The sequence below is a fragment of the Somniosus microcephalus genome, unplaced genomic scaffold (genome assembly GCF_052327205.1).
Source record: "Somniosus microcephalus isolate GS21.2 unplaced genomic scaffold, FLI_Smic_1.0 scaffold25, whole genome shotgun sequence".
NCBI classification, from domain to species: domain Eukaryota; kingdom Metazoa; phylum Chordata; class Chondrichthyes; order Squaliformes; family Somniosidae; genus Somniosus; species Somniosus microcephalus.
This window is the reverse complement of record NW_028225212.1, coordinates 567852-587032: the sequence shown is the minus strand read 5'-3', so window position 1 is coordinate 587032 and position 19181 is coordinate 567852. Positions and strand designations below refer to the sequence as shown.

General features: G+C 48.3%; 1 protein-coding gene across 1 annotated transcript; it reads left to right on the top strand.

Moving 5' to 3' along the window:
- The first annotated feature begins 3092 nt into the window (after positions 1 to 3092).
- Positions 3093 to 18737, top strand: LOC147083899 (putative G protein-coupled receptor 139). The gene is made up of 2 exons (XM_085980062.1): positions 3093 to 3199; positions 17269 to 18737. The coding sequence occupies exons 1-2, from the start codon at positions 3133 to 3135 to the stop codon at positions 18168 to 18170; spliced, it is 969 nt and encodes a 322-aa protein (XP_085836188.1). The 5' UTR covers positions 3093 to 3132; the 3' UTR covers positions 18171 to 18737.
- The last annotated feature ends 444 nt before the right edge of the window (positions 18738 to 19181 follow it).

Sequence of the window (19181 nt, the reverse complement as noted above, 5' to 3'; positions counted from 1 at the left end):
CAGGTTGGATTTGTCCTGCTTTTATGGACATGACATATCTGGGCAGGTTTCCACATTGTCGGATAGATGCCAATTGTCTTCCTGTCCTTGATCAGCTAGGCTAGAGTCACGGTTAGTTCTGGAGCACAAGTCTTCAGCACGACAGCCGGGATGTTGTCAGGGCTCATAACCTTTGCTGTATCCAGTGCGCTCAGCCATTTCTGCTTATCACGTGGAGTGAATCGAATTTCGCTGAAGACTGGCTTCCGTGATGGTGGGACCTCAGAAGGAGGCCAATATGGATCCTCCACTTGGCACTTAAGATTGAAGATAGTTGCAAACGCTTCAGAGTTGTCTTTTGAACTCATTCAGGATTGGGATATTCCTGGAGCCTCCTCCTCCCATTAGTTGTTTAATGGTCAATTAGTTGTTTAAAGGGCAGCACGGTGGCATAGTGGTTAGCACTGTTGCCTCACAGCGCCAGGGACCCGGGTTCGAATCCGGCCTCGGGTGACTGTCTGTGTGGAGTTTGCACATTCTCCCCGTGTTTGCGTGGGTTTCCTCCGGGTGCTCCGGTTTCCTCCCACAGTCCAAAGATGTGCAGGTTAGGTTGATTGGCTATGATAAAATTGACCCTTCATGCTAGGGGGATTAAATACGTGGGGTTACAGGGATAGGGTGGGATATGTGTTGGTGTAGGGATTACGGGGATCGGGTGGGATATGTGTCGGTGCAGGCTCGATGGGCCGAAATGGCCTCTATCTGCACTGTGGGGTTTCTGTGAATTCTGTGAATCTGTCCACCGACATTCATGACTGGATATGGCAGGACTGCAAAGCTTTGATCAGATCCGTTGATTGTGGGATCGCTTAGCCCTTTCTATAGTATGCTGCTTTCGCTGTTTATCATGTTTGCTCCTCTATATCTTTTCTACTAGTTGGTGGCCTATAAAATATACCTAGTCGTGTAATTGCACATCTATTATTTCTTAAATCTAACCAAATAGGTTCTGTCCTTTACCCCTCCAGGACATCGTCTCTCTCCAGCACTGTAACATTCTCCTGAATAAATACTGCCGCACCACCTGCTTTCATTCCTTCCCTTTCATTCTTGAACACCTTCTCCCCGGAATATTTAGTCCCCAATCCTGCCCTTTTTGAGCCTGTTCTCCGTTATCACTACGACATCATATTTCCATGTGGCTATTTGCGCCTGCAGCTCACCAACCTTATTATCCACACTTCATGCATTTACCCACATGCATTGTAAACCTATCTTGTATTCTCTTAGTCTGACCCCACATATGACCTTATTATTTATTACTCTTGTGCTATCTGTCTCTCCCAATCCTTTGTGCACCTTGTTTCTCCTTTCTAATGCTACAGCCTGGTGCCCACCCCCTGCCAAATTAGTTTAAAACATTCACAATACTACGAGCTAACCACAACCCTCCCCTTCCCCGTCGATGCCATTGGTACCGGCTGTGTTGAGGTGCAACCTGTCCGGTCTGTACAAGTCCCACCTCCTGGAGAACCGGTCCCAATGTCCCAGGAATCTAAAGCCCTCCCTCCTGAACCATCTCTCCAGCCACGCATTCATTGCTGTACCCTCCTATTTCTATACTCACCAGCACAGGTACCGGGAGTAATTCAAAGATTACTACCTTTGTGGTCCGGATTTTAATCTCTTTCCTAGCTCCCTAAAATCTGCCTGCAGGTCTTCATCCCTCTTTCTACATATGTCACTGGTACTGATATGGACCACGACCTCTGGCTGTTTAACCTCCACCCTCAGAATGTTCTACAGCCGCTCAGTGACATCCATGACCCTGGCACCAGGGAGGCAACATACCATCCTGGATTCACGTAAGCGGCCACAGAAACGCTTGTCTATTCCCCTAACTATTGAATACCCTATCACTATTGCTTTCCTGATCTTTTTCCCCACCACCCTTCAAACACACTGCACAGCTGATCCATTCATGGTCTCTGGGCTTGGCTCTGGCTGTACTTGCCAGATGAACTATCTCACTCTCCAGTATTTAGAACTGAATACCGGTTAGAGAGTGAGATGCACTCAGGGGACTCCTGCAAACTTGCCTGATCCTCCTTTGTCTGTCTGGTGGTCTCCCATTCCCTCTCTGCCTGCACGCTTTTTAGCTGCGTGGTGATCACCTCCTGAAACATGCTATCCACGAAGCTCTCAGCCTCACGGATGCACCGCAGTGACGCCAGTTGCTGCTCAAGCTCCGAAACCCGGAGTTCGAGCTCCTCCAGCTGACGACACCTCCTGCACATGTGGTTGTCCAGGACACGGGAAGGTACTGGAGATCCCACATGGCACAAGATGTGCATTCCACGGGAATGAGGTGCCCTGTCATGCCTTTATTTAATAGACCATTACTAACTTAACAGAAATAAACTCAAGACTTTTAAATATATATTTAGAGTTCGCATTGTTAAACTGTTCAAATAATCTGTACAATCAGATCTTGTTAGCCTGGTAACGACCTCATGGTGTCTGGCAAGCGAGATCCCATGCACTGTGATTTTGTGGGAACACCAGATTACAGGGCTTTGGACCAGAGAGGCGGTGGGCGGGTCTAGCTATAGGTTTGAGGAGCTGTAATAGTTTGAGGATCCATCGGCACAAATTCCCCACTTTAATTGTTTAACTAAATGGCCACAGTTAAGACGGACAGCCCCATCACAGAGTGCAGCAGAGCCCTGAGAGGGCACCCTAACATTTGGAATGTAATTCTGAATGGCCACAGCAGAGTGAAGGACATCACCGAAACAATATGGGATCTAGAGATGGGCTTGGTGGTGTTTGAAACAACAACCCCATTGCTGGGAGAGTGCAGCTGGCAATTTTCATTTGTTAATTCATGTCATCAGAATTCTCTGGTCCTTGGAGCTTTCAATTTCAATCTCAGAACTAAATATATTCCATCACAGCAGGGAATTAACTCGGCTGTCGTCAACTGTTTGTTCAAATGCTTTTTTTAATAGTATTTTCAGCGATGTTGCAACCTCAATATCCCCGTGGAGATCACGCGGGGTATAAATGAAAGGCTCTGGGAATGTCCCGACTCACAGTTTAATTCAGGGAGATTGTCTGCAGCTCGAAGGGAAAAATCACTTCGGACAGAGAATGCATCGGCCACTTCAGCAAGCGCAGGGAATATACTACATGATCATTGCCATCATTGGTGTTCCTGGTAAGTGAGTATAACCATTGACATTTTGTAATTCTGTGTGTGAGCTGTTCTCTGGTTTTGCTCTGTGACTGACAATGTTCTTCTTCTTAGGCAGTCCCTCGGAACCGAGGATGACTTGCTTCCACATTAAAAATGAGTTTGCAGGTGACTGATGAGTCCAATGTTACAACCTGATCTAGTGGTCACCATTATACAGACACCCGATCAGTGATAACATTTCGTTTAGGCAAATGTCCTGAATTACTCCTGAGGTTTTATTCCATTGCCTCAACTGAAAGTAAAATTCTGTTTGTAACTCACGGGCTCACTGTGTTATGAAGTTATTGCCTTTAGTGTAATATTGTGTACTGTTGAATCAGACCCAGTGTAAGCAACTCTGTGAGAGAAGGTATTAGTGGAAGGGACTGTCACTGTAGAACTTGACTGAGTGTGGGTCACGAACGAGTGGAACACCTCATCCCAGTGGCCATATATTACTGGGAGTATCTCTCATTGTAGAACTGTACTGAGTGTGACTCACTAACTGCAGTGGAACACCTCATCCCAGTAATACATGGCCACTGGGATGAGGCTTTCCACTGCAGTTAGTGAGTCACTGTAGAATTCAGAATCACAGAAATCACAGAAAACTCACAGTACAGATAGAGGCCATTTCGGCCCATCGAGCCTGCACCAACACATATCCTACCCGATCCCCGTAACCCCTACACCAACACATATCCCACCCTATCCCCGTAACCCCACGTATTTAGTCCCCCTAACACTAAGGGTCAATGATTTTTTATCATAGCCAATCAATTGTACTGAGTTTGGGTCACTAACCGGAGTGGAACACCTGACCCCATTGGCCATGAATTACCAGGACTATCTGTCACTGTAGAACTATACTGAGTGTGGGTCACCAACTGGAGTGGAACAAGTCGGTTCCAATTTGAAATTATTGCTTTAGATAACTGATCTCTCCCCTTCATGGAACTGCATTCGTGTTTTCCGAATGTAATCAATGGCTAAGGGGAAGGTTTTTGCTGTTGGTTGAAGAAGTTTGGTTATAAGCATATGAGGCGCTGCAGCGAAGGTTCACGAGATTGATTCTGGGGATGAGAGGGCTGTCCTATGATGAGAGATTGTGTAGAATGGGTCTATACTTTCTGGAGTCTAGAAGAATGAGAGGTGATCTCATTGAAACATACAAGATTCTGAAGGGGATTGCCAGGGTTAGATGCTGAGAGGTTGTATCCCCTGGCAGGAGTGTCTAGAACTAGGGGGCATAGTCTCAGGATAAGGGGTAGGCCATTTGAGACTGAGATGAGAAGGATATTCTTCATTCAGAGGGTTGTGAATCTTTGGAATTCTCTGCCCCAGAGGCCTGTGAATGCTGAGACTTCGAGAATATTCAAGACTGAGATCGATGGATTTTGGACTCTAGGGAAATCCAGGGATATGGAGATCGGGCAGGAAAGGACTATTGAGGTCGATGACCAGCCATGATCTTATTGAATGGTGGAGCTGGTTCGAGGGGCCATATGGTCTATTCCTGCTCCTATTTCTTATGTTCTTCTGTTCATATATAAGGTGAAATGTAATGATAATGCTTTGTTTCCTATTGAACTGCACCAACAGAAACAGATGTTATCTAATTACTGACAGGTAACCAGCAGGACAGCAGTGTTTCAGTATTCAAATCCTCTGTATAATGACTTATTCTTACTCTATGTATAGTTATTGTAAACACTTTAATTGTTTTGGTGCTGATTAATCCCCTTCCCCCAACACAGTCCTGAGAATCTGTGGGTCATGAGTGCTGAGTTTCATTATGTTACCGTTAGACGGGATGAATATTGGGCTGTGGTTATTGATAATTCCACTTCTGTAACTGATTAAGGTTTGATGAACCAGTTCTTATCTCTGATTCAGAGACTCTACACAGGTAACCTGCAACGATCTCTGGCCTTAGCTCAGTGAGGTGAGTCCCTGCGAGGAGAGACACGTATAACTGAAGAACATGCATATCAGGTTTTCATAATACAGAGATCAGTCCTGGGGGCAGTAAATAATAGCATTAATACATTGATAATAATGAAATAAATAGTGCAATGCTTCAAATATTAAAACACTTGAATATCCGCAATGATTAACTGAACTGATGAAAGTGATTAATTTGTACTCAAGTTACGGAGAACTCCTTAGAATTTACAGCACAAAACAGGCCATTCGGCCCGACTAGGTTATGCCAGTGTTTATGCTCCACAGGATCCTCCTCCCACCCCTCTTCATCTCACCCTATCACCATAACCTTCTACTGCTTTCTACCTCGTGTACTTCTATCGCTTCCCCTTAAATTCATCTCTGCTGTCCGCCTCAAGTACTCCAAGTTGTACTCCAAGTTGTACCGAGTTCCGCATTCTAACCAATCTCTGAGTAAAGACATTTCCCCTCAATTCCGTATTGGATTTATTCGTGACTTCAAGGCCTCTATTAGGCCACCCCTCAGCCTTGTCTTTTGTAAAGAAAGGAGTCCCAGCCTGTTCAATCTTTCCTGATGGTTATAATGGTGTCATCCTTGTAAACAAAATTGCACCCTCTCCTGTGTCTTAATATCCTTTATGTAATATGGAGATCAGAATTGCACACAGTGCGCTCAGTGTGGTATAACCAAGGTTCTATGTAAGATTAAGTGAACCTCTTTGCTTTACGATTCTATTCTTCTAGAAATGAACCCCAGTGCTTTGTCTGCATGTTTATGGCCTTGTTAACATGTGTTGCTACTTTAAATGATTTATTAACCGGTACCCCTCTACAAAAGCAAGGAAGTTATGATAAACATTTATAAAACAACTGGAGTATTGTGTCCAATTCTGGGCACCGCACTTTAGGAAGGGCATGAAGGCTTTAGAGAGGGTGCAGAAAAGATTTACAAGAATGGTTCCAGGGATGAGGGACTTCAGTTACGCAGATATACTAGAGAAGCTGGGGTTGTTCTCGTTAGAGCAGAGAAGATTGAGAGGAGATTTGATAGAGGTGATCAAAATCATGAGGTGTCTAGTCAGAGTAGATAGAGAGAAGCTGTTCCCATTGGTCGAACGGTCGAGAACCAGAGCACACAGGTTTTAGGTGCTGTGTTTAAGATCCAAAGGCGACATGAAGGAAACTTTTTAAGGCAGCGAGTGGTTTTGATCTGGAATGCACTGTCTGAAAGTGTGGTGGAGGCAGATTCAATCATGGCTTTCAAAAGGGAATGGGCTAAGTACCTGAAGGAAAAGAATTGCAGGGCTACGGCGAAAGGGCGGGGATTGGGATTAGCTGCCGTGCATGTGCAGAGAGTAAGCACGGGCTCGACGGGCCGAATGGCCTCCTTCTGTGCTGTAACCATTGTATGATTCCCTTTTGGAATACCTGCTGACTACTCGTTATTATATTTTGTGTTTCTAGATGTTTTTCTGTTACATTTTTGAGTAAGGATTCCATTATCTTTCCTGCCATCGACGTTATGCCAAATGGCCTGTAGATCCTTGGAATTGTTCTATCTTCCATTTTAAATACAGGAATAATATGTAAATGGTGAACCACAGTGGTCTCCCCTTCCCTTCCTCGACTTCTCGATCTCCATTTCAGGGGCTAAACTGTCCACAAATATCTACTATAATCCCACCAACTCCCACAGAATCTTGAGTAGACTTCCTCTCACCCCGCTTCCTGGAAGGGCTCTGTTTTATTTTCAAAGTTTCTCCGCCACCATTGCATATGTTCTGACGATGCGACCTTCCACACCAGTGCTTCTGAAATGTCTTCATATTTCCTCAGCCCAGTATTCACCTCCATTGTGATTGATGGGGCCTTCGACCGTGTCAATCCTGCATCGCTCCCATCACCCCTTCCCCTCCCTGCAAGAACCCAGATAGGGTTCCGCTTGTCCTCAGCTTCCACTGCACCAGCTTCACATTCAATGGATCATCCTCTGCCATTTCCGTCATGTCCAGCTAAGGCAACCAACAAACATATCATCCCCTGACCTCCCATCCCCCCGGCCCTCGCAACACCCTGGTCCACTCTTCCGTCACCCCTAACATCTGCTCCCCTTCCCTGGCACCTTCTTATGCAAGCGCAGGAGATGCAACTGCTGCCTTTTACCTCTTTCCATCCCACCAGCCGCAAACTATCCATCCACATGAACGATTAATTTACTTGTACTTCTACCAATTTAGTTTTTCATATTCGCTGCCCACGATCCAGTCTGCTGTACATTGGGTGGACTAAATGCAGTAATTGCTTTGCTGAACGCCTCCGTTCAGTCCGCAAGTGTGACCCTGAGCTTCAGCTTACTTGCCACTTTAATTCTACATCCCACTCCCACTCTGAACTCTCTGTTCTCGGCACCCTGCACGGTTCCCCTTTTAAACTCAATGAGGAACAGCACTGTATTTTTCGGTTAGGCATTTTATTGCCTTCCGGACTCAACACTATGTTTAAAAACTTCAGATTGTGACCTCCGCTCCCGTTTTCCCAGCCGACATGTGCTGGTAATGGAGGATGGCTCCACCAGAGCCACTGGGAGTGGAGGAGGTGTGGGCTGGGGTTTGGGGTGGCGATCCCGGTACACGGCCACTGGGAGTGGAGGAGGTGTGGGCTGGGGCTTGGGGTGGTGAGCCCGGTACACGGCCAGTGGGAGTGGAGGAGGTGTGGGTTGGGGCTTGGGGTGGTGAGCCCGGTACACGGCCAGTGGGAGTGGAGGAGGTGTGGGCTGGGGCTTGGGGTGGTGATCCCGGTACACGGCCAGTGGGAGTGGAGGAGGTGTGGGCTGGGGCTTGGGGTGGTGATCCCGGTACACAGCCAGTGGGAGTGGAGGAGGTGTGGGCTGGGGCTTGGGGTGGTGATCCCGGTACACGGCCAGTGGGAGTGGAGGAGGTGTGGTCTGGGGCTTGGGGTGGCGATCTCGGTACACGGCCAGTGGGAGTGGAGGAGGTGTGGGCTGGGGCTTGGGGTGGCGATCCCGGTACACGGCCAGTGGGAGTGGAGGAGGTGTGGGCTGGGGCTTGGGGTGGCAATCCCGGTACATGGCCAGTGGAGGAGGAAGGGCTGGGGCTTGGGGTGGTGATCCCGGTACACGGCCAGTGGGAGTGGAGGAGGTGTGGGCTGGGGCTTGGGGTGGCGATCCTGGTTCAAGGCCAGTGGGAGTGGAGGAGGTGTGGGATGGGGCTTGGGGTGGTCATCCCGGTACACGGCCAGTGGGAGTGGAGGAGGAAGGGCTGGGGCTTGGGGTGGTGATCCCGGTACACGGCCAGTGGGAGTGGAGGAGGTGATGGCTGGGGCTTGGGGTGGCGATCCCGGTACACGGCCAGTGGGAGTGAAGGAGGTGATGGCTGGGGCTTGGGGTGGTGATCCCGGTACACGGCCAGTGGGAGTGGAGGAGGTGTGGGCTGGGGCTTGGGGTGGCGATCTCGGTACACGGCCAGCGGGCTGGTCGAAACACCTGGGGTTTACCCAACTTTCTCTGCCACATGTACTCTACTACCCCTCCCCCTTGTTATTCTGCTGTAACCATTTACACCTCCTCTGGACCCATCTTTTATTTCTTTAATTGTCCCATTCGCCTTGCACCATAATCCCTTTTGTCATTGAATTACAGCTGCCATCCAACCAATCGCAGACATTTTTCTTTCTTTATGGAACCGCGCCTTTCTCTGCCTCTATCATTGCTTTAATACTGTTAATCTCTGATATCTTCCAGTTCTGACCCACTGAGTGTTTTCAGCATTGACTTTATTATTAAATTAAAGCTAGTATTAAGTCAAAGGAGGAAGCCTATAATGTTGCCAGAAAAAGCAGTCAGCTGGTGATTGAGATCTTTTTAGAAATCAACAAAGGGGGACCAAGAAATTGATAAAGAAAGGGAAAATAAATACGAGCACAAACTAGCGAAAAATATAAAAGTGCATTGTAAAAGCTTCTATAGGTATGTGAAAAGGAAATGTCTGGCGAAGGTGAATGTAGATCCTTTACAGTCAGAGACGGGAGTATTTATAATGGGGAATGAGGAAATGGCTGAGAAATTAAATAAATACTTTGTTTCTGTCTTCACGGAGGAAGACACAAAAAACCTCCCAGAAATACAAGAAAACCAAGGGTGTGGCGAGAATGAGGAACTTAAAGAAAATATTATTGGTAAAAAACAGTACTAGCAAAATTAATGGGACTAAAAGTCAATAAATCTCAAGGCCCGAATGACCTACATCCTAGAGTTTTGAAAGAGGTGACCATTGGGATAGTGGACGCATTGGTTGTCATCTTCCAAAGTTCTATAGATTCTGGAACTGTTCCTGCAGATTGGAGGATAGCAAATGTAACCCCGCTGTTTAAGAAAGGAGGGAGAGAGAAAACGGGGAACTACAGACCTGTTAGTCTCACATCAATAGTTTGGAAAATGCTGGAATCTATTATAAAGAATGCAATAACTGGGCACTTAGAAACTAATAGTGAGATTGGGCATAGTCAACATAATTTATGAAAGGGAAGTCCTGTTTGACAAACCTATTGGAGTTCTTTGAGGATGTAACTAGTGGAGTAGACAAAGGGGAACCAGTAGATGTGGTGTATTTGGATTTTCAGAAGGCCTTCGATAAAGTCCCACACAAGAGGTTGGTGAACAATATTAGGGCACATGGAATTGGGGGTAATATACTTGCATGGATTGAGAATTGGTTAACAGACAGAAAACAAAGAGTAGGGATAAATGGGTCTTTTTCAGGATGGCAGGCTGTGACTAATGGGGTACCGCAAGGATCGGTGCTTGGGCCCCAGCTATTCACAATCTATATCAATGATTTGGATGAGGGGACTAAATGTAACATTTCCAAATTTGCTGATGACACAAAGTTCGGTGGCAGTGTCAGTTACGAAATGGATGTGAAGAGGCTTCAAGGGGATCTCGACAGGCTCAGTGAGTGGGCGAGGACATGTCAGATGGATTATAATGTGGATAAATGTGAAGTTATCCACTTTGGTAGAAAAAACAGAAAGGCAGAATATTTCCTAAATGGCGAAAGATTGGGGAATGCAGATGCTCAAAGTGACCTGTGTCCTTGTACATGAGTCACTGAAAGTAAATGTGTAGGTGCAGCAACCCATTAGAAAGGCAAATGGTATGCAGGCCTTCACTACAAGAGGATTTGAGTACAGGAGTAAAGAAGTCTTACTCCAATTCTATAGGGCCTTGGTGAGACCACACCTGGAGTACTGTGTACAATTTTGGTCTCCTTACCTAAGGAAGGATATACTTGCCATAGAGTGAGTTCAGCAGAGGTTCACGAGATTGATTCCTGGGATGGCGGGACTGTCGTATGAGAAGAGATTGAGTAAACTTTTGAATTCAGAAGAATGAGAGGGGATCTCATTGACGCATACAGAATTATTACAGGGCTTGATAGGGTGGATGCTGGGAGAATGCTTCCCTTGGCTCGGGAGCTGAGAACTAGGGGCCACAGCCTCAGGAAAAAGGGTAGGTCAATCAGGAAAAGATGAGAAGAAATTTCTTCACACAGAGGGTGGTGAATCTTTGGAATTCTCTACCCCAGAAGGTTGTGGAGGCTCAGTCATTGGGTATATTCGAAACAGGTCGATAGATTTCTGACTAGTAAGGGCATCAAGGGATATGGCGATAAGGCCAGTGAATGGAATTGAGGCAGAAGATCAGCCATGATCTCATTGAATTGCGGAGCTGGCTCGAAGGGCCGAATGGCCTACTCCTGCTCCTATTTCTTATGTTCTTATATTCTTATCAGATTGACAGCAGTCTCAGTATTTTGCATTTGCTCATATACTTGCTCCTGGATATTAACAGAGGCGGGTTATGTACGATGGTCGGAGGGTACAGGGTGGATGCAGAATATCAGACAGGTTACCTGGAAGTCCAGGTATTCCTGGACATTGGGGTGTCTCAACTCCACAACGTACATTCTTTGTCCTTGATTGGTTCCCCACCCCGGAAGTCAGCTTGATTGTGAGTTGGGCTTCCAATCGGATGGGGTGGGAGGACCAGGTAGTGACAATGGATGAAACTGGTTTGGATGAGGCGTCTGAACCCGCTGTGTGTCCGATCACGGACTTGGGGGTTTGACCAGTCCCGGGGGTGTGACCGGTCCCGGTGATGTGACCGGTCCCGGGGTTGTGACCGGTCCCGGGGGTGTGACCTGTCCCGGGGGTGTGACCTGTCCCGGGGGTTTGACCAGTCCCGGGGGTGTGACCGGTCCCGGTGGTTTGACCGGTCCCGGGGGTGTGACCGGTCCCGGTGGTTTGACCGGTCCCGGAGGTGTGACCGGTCCTGGCGGTTTGACCGGTCCTGGGGGTTTGATCGGTCCCTGGATTTGACCGGTCCCGGGGGTTTGACCGGTCCTGGGGGTTTGACCAGTCCCGGGGGTTTGAGTAGTCCCAGGGGTGTGACCAGTCCCGGGTGTGTGATCGGTCCTGGGGGTTTGACCGGTCCTGGGGGTTTGATCAGTCCCGGGGGTGTGACCGGTCCCAGGGGTGTGACAGGTCCTGGGGGTTTGAAAGGTCCTGGGGGTTTGACCGGTCCTGGGGTTTGATCAGTCCCGGGGGTGTGACCGGTCCCAGGGGTGTGACAGGTCCTGGGGGTTTGAAAGGTCCTGGGGGTTTGACCGGTCCTGGGGATTTGACCGGTCCTGGGGGTTTGACCAGTCCCGGGGGTTTGACCGGTCCCGGGGATGTGACCGGTCCTGGGGGTTTGACCGGTCCCGGGGGTGTGACTGGTCCTGGGGGTTTGACCAGTATCAGGGGTATGACCAGTCCCAGGGGTGTGACCGGTCCCGGGGGTGTGACCGGTCCCTGGGGTTTGAAAGGTCCCGTGTGTGTGACCAATCGGATGTCCGAACCCGATCCCAGTGGCTCGATTTTGCCAGGCCCGAGGAGGTGGGATTGGAGGCATGTGAGGTTGTAAAATCGCAAAAAATGGCGGGCGGGCCCGATCCTGCCTCCATTGCGCCTCCGAGCAATTTTCCTGCATGCGTGTTTTCGAACCCGTTTCCATCCCGCCTCCAAGAGGCGGGATATACCCTTAAGGCCCAAACAACCACTTAATTTCCTCTATAATCCCATTTTGAGAGGCCTTTCTGATTTTACCCCTTTTCCCACGTCCTGCACGCCTCCTCTGGAACACGCCAGTGAATCCTGGCGGCATCACATGTTGATTGCTTGCTAACAGCTGTAGCTCCACCATTAAAAAGGACTTTTCAGCAATCATCATTGGCAGGTGGCAGAACTTTGTTGTCTCAGATCTGGGGGAACTTTTTGCAGGCCTACTCATTGTTCTGGAAGTTTGGAGCCTGACACCCATTTCCAGTGTGACCTCCTGGGAAACCCCTCTCGCCACCTTGACTGAGCGCTTCCTCAATTGAGGCATAAAGCAGAAGCATGGGATCCAGTTTTTTCCTTTCCTCCTGGACATCAGATTCAGACGAAGACCAGCCGCGGCAGCAGCAGAACTAGGAACAACAGCAGCACCAACAGCAGCATCAACAACAGGAGTGCCAAGCTGCTGCTCACCCACCTGAAGCTGCACAGGACAGAAGGCGCCAGCTTGCGACCACATTGCTGCCCGGGATGCAATGGACGCACTCATCTAGGTCAGATTTGCTTAGACTGCACAATAAAACACTTGGGCCTCGCACCTTCTTATCAGATCATCGACAATGGCTAATAACCTGCAGATTCCTATCACTCTGACCAACATACTGACAACTGCAAGTCGCTCTAAGCCCTCAATGTGGAAGTTCCATTTGCGAAATGACACATGCCACAACTGCAACAGTTTGCCATCAGAATTTTATATGACAATAAGCAACTGATGGCATTTTAAAAATAAACACATTACACCCAAGTGACTACCTTTGTGAATACTTGTGCATTCCCTTCCTCTTACGTATGCTTCTATGTAGTGCTGCCCCTGTGGCTGAGCCGCAAGCCTACATTTCATTGTACTGCACTTGTGCACTAACAATGACAATAAAAGTTGATTTGATTTGATTTGATTTTGAGATGGGGAGGACCCCCTGCTCACATTCTTGCTGCTCCTGTCTCAACACCTTTGGCGGGCGTCCTCTGGGGTTGCGCGCCTGTGAGGGCTCGGCAACAGTCGGCTGCCCCTGCGGCTGTGCAGGGGTTGAGACGCCGATCTCAGTTGGGTGGGGACTTTGGTGGGGCTCTGACTGAGGGCTTTGCAGTGGCATGGTCGTGTGAGCGCTTGGAGAGGAGCCCCCATTTCCTTGTTGTATGCCAACAACATCCCTCTCATGGGCCGGTCACACTTCAGAGCTAGCAAGTGGCTGGGCACTGCAGGGGGGTCATGAGGAGCCGTTTCTGCTCTGGAAGTCCTACTCCAGAGGACTTGCATGAAGGTTTGGTTTGTTTGCTCAATAGCTGACCATCGCTGCTCAAGAGATTTCAGGCTGTTCTGAACAATTACCATGTTTTCAATACCCTGGCGACTAAGCTCCTTCATGGACGTAGCCATCCTCTCCTCTACGGTAGCCAGCCTTAACATGGAGGCAGCCATCCTTTCCACGGAGGTTGCCATCCTTTCCGTGGTGAGGCGTTCATGTGCCAACGCCTCCACAAATGCTCTGTTCATGTTAGTGATGGACTCCTCCATTAGCTCCACACTCACAGTGACCCTGGAGACAAAACCTGTCAGAGACTCCTGTACCTGCTCCTGAAGTTCCAGCACCGCTTTCCTTCTGGATGGACCCGGAGGCACAGGTTCGACATGCAGGGGAGCGGAGCTGGGAGCATCCATTGCCCTCCGACGAGGACTCTTCACTGCTGTCCTATAAGGGGTTTTAGATCGCAGAGGTTTCTCTCTCCAGAGGCCTCTCTCTCTTGCACAGTGAACTTTTGAGTGGTTCAACCCACTCACCCCTTAGGTTCTATACACTGGACTTTGAGGCAGGAACTACAATGCAGAGAATACTCTATAGACCAAGTTTAATGAAAACAAAGTGAAATTTTATTGCATAAAGAAACAAATCAAATGCAAGTCAATAAAAGGGTACATGGGAGAGAAAAAAACAAATCATAATACAGTACTAACTAAGATATATACAGGCATATTATACTTTACAAAAATCATCAGGAAATGGGGAAACACACGGAACATCGAGGGACAACAACTCATTATTAATTATCCCCTGAAATGCCCACCCCCTAAACCTATCTAGATCAGATTATGAGGGGCCAGAAACATGCTCACCCATCCAGTTAGAAAGTATAAGGTTTTGAAAGGTCTGCGTTTTGATCCTCTCAGGCGTCCTGTCTCCACGTGGTCAGTGGAACGCAGTGGGCTGTGACACACTCTCTTCTCCCTCGAGGTGAAGGTCACGGACGGGCTGGATGTTAGCAGGCCTGGACGTCGGTGTGAGGAGAGACCAACTGTTTGACCATCTTTATATGAGTTTCTCCGAGGAGGGTCATTGTCCTTTGTCTCGTCAATGGCCCGGGGTGTATCGATGGTCTCCTGATAGCTACCCCGGGGCTGGATGCAGACTCGAATCACCTTCTTGACTGGTCTCCGGATCGACGTTCCTCAATGGCCGATCCACGAAGTTCTCCATTGTCTTCCCGCTACCGAAAGGCTTCCTTGAAAGGCTAAGCGTAGCTAAAGGCGAAAGGCTAAGCGAAGCATTCCGTTAGCTATCCCTGGGTCCCCAATTATACTTCTCATCGAGGCCCTTATCTCCCGCCACATCAAGGTTAGTCTTTGTTTAACTTTTGGCGGGCTTGTAGCACAGCGGGGTAGTTATTATGTTTAAAGTACTTTCGGGATGGCCGGTAACGGCCATCTCTGGTCTGGAATGACCTTGTATTGTCTTTAATGTCCTCTTGATGTCTTTACTGGGTCTTGATGTTCCCCCTATGAATTTGAAGCTGTTTCCCTTTGTCTGGGTAAACATTTAGATGGCCTTTATCTACAGGCCAATCTAACTGGATCTGCATCCAATCCATATTTATGGGGTTCTGTCTGGTTTCGTTTTCTCCGAAACGGCCTTCCAGAACTTACTGTGGGCTGAATCCACAAAGGCTGTCTGGGGACTGCAGAAACCATTTTAAAATGTCCCAAAAGCTGGTCACGGGGTCTGGCGGCCATTTTGTGTGCCCATTTTCCTGGGCTTCTTTTAAAACAGTCTTTAAAAATTCAGGCCTTTTCTGCCAATAGACCCTTATAGGACAATGTTCAATTTTGCGAATCTTACAGTCCCTGTCTCCACTGCTGTCCCTGTCTCCACTATCTGCTGATGCTCACTTGTGAGCTGTGATACACCAGGTGACAACCCTACTCTATGTCCGGAAGGTCCCACTGAGGTATGAGTGTCTGCGCTGGTGATGTGTGCGCTTAATTCTGCTGATGCAGCGCCCTCAGAGGTTGCAGCTCCCTCTGAGGAGTCTGGAAGCTCAGGCTCTTCCTCCTGGACAGTGCGGACAGTGTGTGTCGATGGTCCTGTGGGGGAGTGCAGGAAAGAGTGAGAGATGTGTGGTCAAGATTACATGCACATTGAATATCGCAGATGATCATAAGTCAATCTGTTAGAGCATCAGAATCATTATCAGTGACTCATGCAATGTCAATGAGAGAGATGAAAAACTATTCTGTCACCAGCTTGCTCTGATGCACCCGTCTGTCCGTCCCCCACAGGCGCATCCTCCTCCACTCCCACGATCTCCAGGGCCGCCTCCTCCGAAGTGGCGAGCTGCACTTTTGAGGGTGGCCCTCCTCCTGTCCTCGCTCTTTCCCTCTTATTGTGGGCTCTCTTTTCCTGCAATGAGGGACACAAGTGGAGTTTGTGTGAGAATGGTGGAGTGAGTTTAGAGAATCCATAGAATAGATGCTTAGAAGGACACAAAGATGGAGTGAGGTGGCAAGACCAAGGGCCCTCCATGTGTGTTGTAAGTTGCTTTCATAGCATCACAGTGATAGGGAGTGTGAGGGCTGCATAGTCGAATAGTTAAGTGAATGTGAACATACAGAGAGAGGGAATGGGTAAGGATGCAGGAATGTCAGTGTTAAGTGGGATGTGAAGGAAGAGTTTGTCAAAGCTGAGTGCTGGTGAGGAGAGGCAGTGAGGATCAAATTGAGGGTGATGGGAAAATCATACTCACTTTTCCTGTGCGCAGAAGGTCATGAAACCTCTTCCGGCACTGCAGCCAAGGTTCTGCGGCACATAGACAAAGAGTTGACCTCCTGGGCCACTTGCATCCACGCAGCTTTCGTCTGCTGGGGAGGCTTCTTCCTCCCTGAGAAAGGGAAGAGCACCTCCTTATTTGCTCTTGCTCCCTCCACCAGAGCTTGCAGGGCGGCGTCATCGAACCGTGGAGCACACTTTGGCCTACTGCTGGACATAGTTGCTGAATGAAGCGATCACAGCAATGGGCATAAAGTTTGCAGTCTCCAGAAGAAGCAAGGCTGATTGCAGGCCTTAAATCCAGCAGCATTGATGATGTCATCGGAGTTGGCTTTCAGGATGGTAAAACTAATTGGGCCAGGGGTTCCCACACGCTGGAAATCAATTGCCCAATTAGGGGCAAATCGCACTTTTTTCCCACGTCACCTTGGAGTCGGGTTCAGGACACGAAAAACATCTGACCCGCCCCGAGCCCTGCCCCAATGGCAAAATCGAGCCCCAGGTTTCTATCCATGGGGGGGTCGGGCAACGGGTAGAGTTGGGGGTGGGGGTGAAATCATTCCCGAGGCCCAGGAAGCCCGGCCTGCCGTAGATAAACCTGTGAAACAGGTAAAATCAGAGGCTGCCCGCCTCATTAAAATGTTAACTTACCAACCCGCCTCCTGGGAGCGGTTCGCTGCCCGCCCCCTGTCCCGTCTCCGGTAAACTCGGAAGTGGGCGGGTTGCAGGCGGGTTGGGGTCGGGAGGATATTGTTCAATTTTCACGTCTGACCCGAGCCCAACCCGCCATTTTTGGGGTGTTAAATTCCAGCCCTTACTGTCTGGGCTCAGTCACGGAGAATATGTGCTCAGTAATTTCCAGTCTCTTTTCCCTTCTGTGTTTTACAGTGAATTTGCTGGCGATTGTGATCCTGTCCCGGGGAAAGTGCGGACTCTCCACCTGCACCACTCGCTACCTGGCGGCCATGGCAGCGGCAGATCTCCTGGCCATTGTTACTGAGGTCATACTGAGGAGGATCAGAATTTTTTATTTCCCAGTATCTTTCCTGTCCATCACCCCTGTGTGTAGTGTTCTCGTTGTCCTGTCCTGTGCAGCCACAGACTGTTCTGTCTGGTTCACCGTCACTTTCACCTTTGATCGATTTGTGGCCATTTGTTGCCAGAAGCTGAAAACTAAATATTGCACCGAGAAAACTGCGGCTGTGGTTCTGGCAACAACTGGCATTCTGCACTGTTTAAAAAACATTCCCTTCTACTTTATATATAAACCCAGGAGAATAATTGACAATGTGCCGTGGAACTGTGTCACAATCCCGAGCTATTTTACTGAGCCCGGGTGGGTGGGATTTGACTGGTTTAGTATGGTTTTAACCCCAATGCTCCCATTCGCTTTAATTCTGTTGCTCAACGCTCTGACAGTCAGACACATTTTAGTGGCCGGTCGGGTCCGTAAGGGACTGAGGGGTGAGAGCAAGGGAGAGAATGACAGAGACCCAGAGATGGAGAGCAGAAGGAAGTCTATGATTTTACTCTTCACCATATCCGCCAGCTTCATACTGCTGTGGCTGGCCTATGTTATATTTTTCTTATATTATACCATTACAGGAACCACTTATTACACAGATTCTTTATTTATCTTTCACCGAGTCGGATTTATGCTGCGGAATTTAAGTTGCTGCACAAACACATTTATTTATGGGGTGACCCAGTCCAAGTTCAGAGAGCAGGTGAAGAACGCGCTGAAATATCCGATTACCGCAATTATTCAATTCATTAATAATCAGAAATAGCTGAGCGCAGCCCAGGGGCGGCTCCCAGTGTCTCCAGCCCAGGAATGTAATATTCAGCCCCAGACTGCCATCCACTGAATTACACCAGCAATCGCTGGAGATCTGAAGATACAGCTAGCGGCGGGCCAAGCACTGTGTTCAGGACTCGGCGCTGTTTCTGACTGGCATTTCCCACATTGTCTTTCGGGACAGGACCATTAGTTTACTGCTTTCACTCTGAGCTCTTCTGTAAAGAGTCCCTTCAGCGATTGAGGGCAGCAATTGATTCGCAGCTTCCAGAGTAAGAGCCTGGTCACTAGGTAGGCAGACAGAGCTGAGCTGTAGTTCAGGGGATTATATTACATGGAATCTACAACACACAAACAGGCCATTCGGCCCAATCAGTGTGTGTTGGTGTTCATGCTCCACACCAGTCTCTTCATTGCATCTACATCATCGCAGCCTCTCGGAATATCTTTCTATTCCCCTTTCTAGCATTTACTCGTCTAGTTTCATTCTGAAAGAATCTAAACTATTTTCCTCAACCACTTCCTGTGGTAGTGAGTTCCACATTCTATCCACTCTCTGAGTACATTGCTCCTTATTTCCCTATTGGAAAACTATCTTGTATTTATGACAACAAGTGTTGCATTCTCCCACAAGTGTAAACATTCTCTCCACATCTACCCTGTCCAACCCATTCATAAATTTCAAGATCTCTATCAGGCCTCATCTAAGTCCTCTCTCTTCTATAGCAGAAAGACCCAACCTGTTCAATCTTTCCTGTAATGATCAGTAACCTGTCATTCTGGAATGGTACACTAGGTGGTGCTGTATGTATATAAGAGTAGGCTACCCAGGATGCACTAGGCTACCCACAAGGCAGCAGTCAAGATGGAGGCCTCTACAGATACTGTACCTAGTCCACATGTGCTCAATAAAGTGTCTAGCAAAAGCTAGCTGTTCTTAATAAATACGACTAGTTATTAATGAACATAACATGGTACCAGGATTGGTAAGATTTGCTGAATA

Bases quoted from the DNA above. Each gene is read 5' to 3' on its own strand.
- LOC147083899 (XM_085980062.1), top strand. From the start codon at position 3,133: ATGCATCGGCCACTTCAGCAAGCGCAGGGAATATACTACATGATCATT. The intron at 3,200-17,268 runs GTAAGTGAGTAT...TGTGTTTTACAG, and splicing joins TGCCATCATTGGTGTTCCTG to TGAATTTGCTGGCGATTGTG.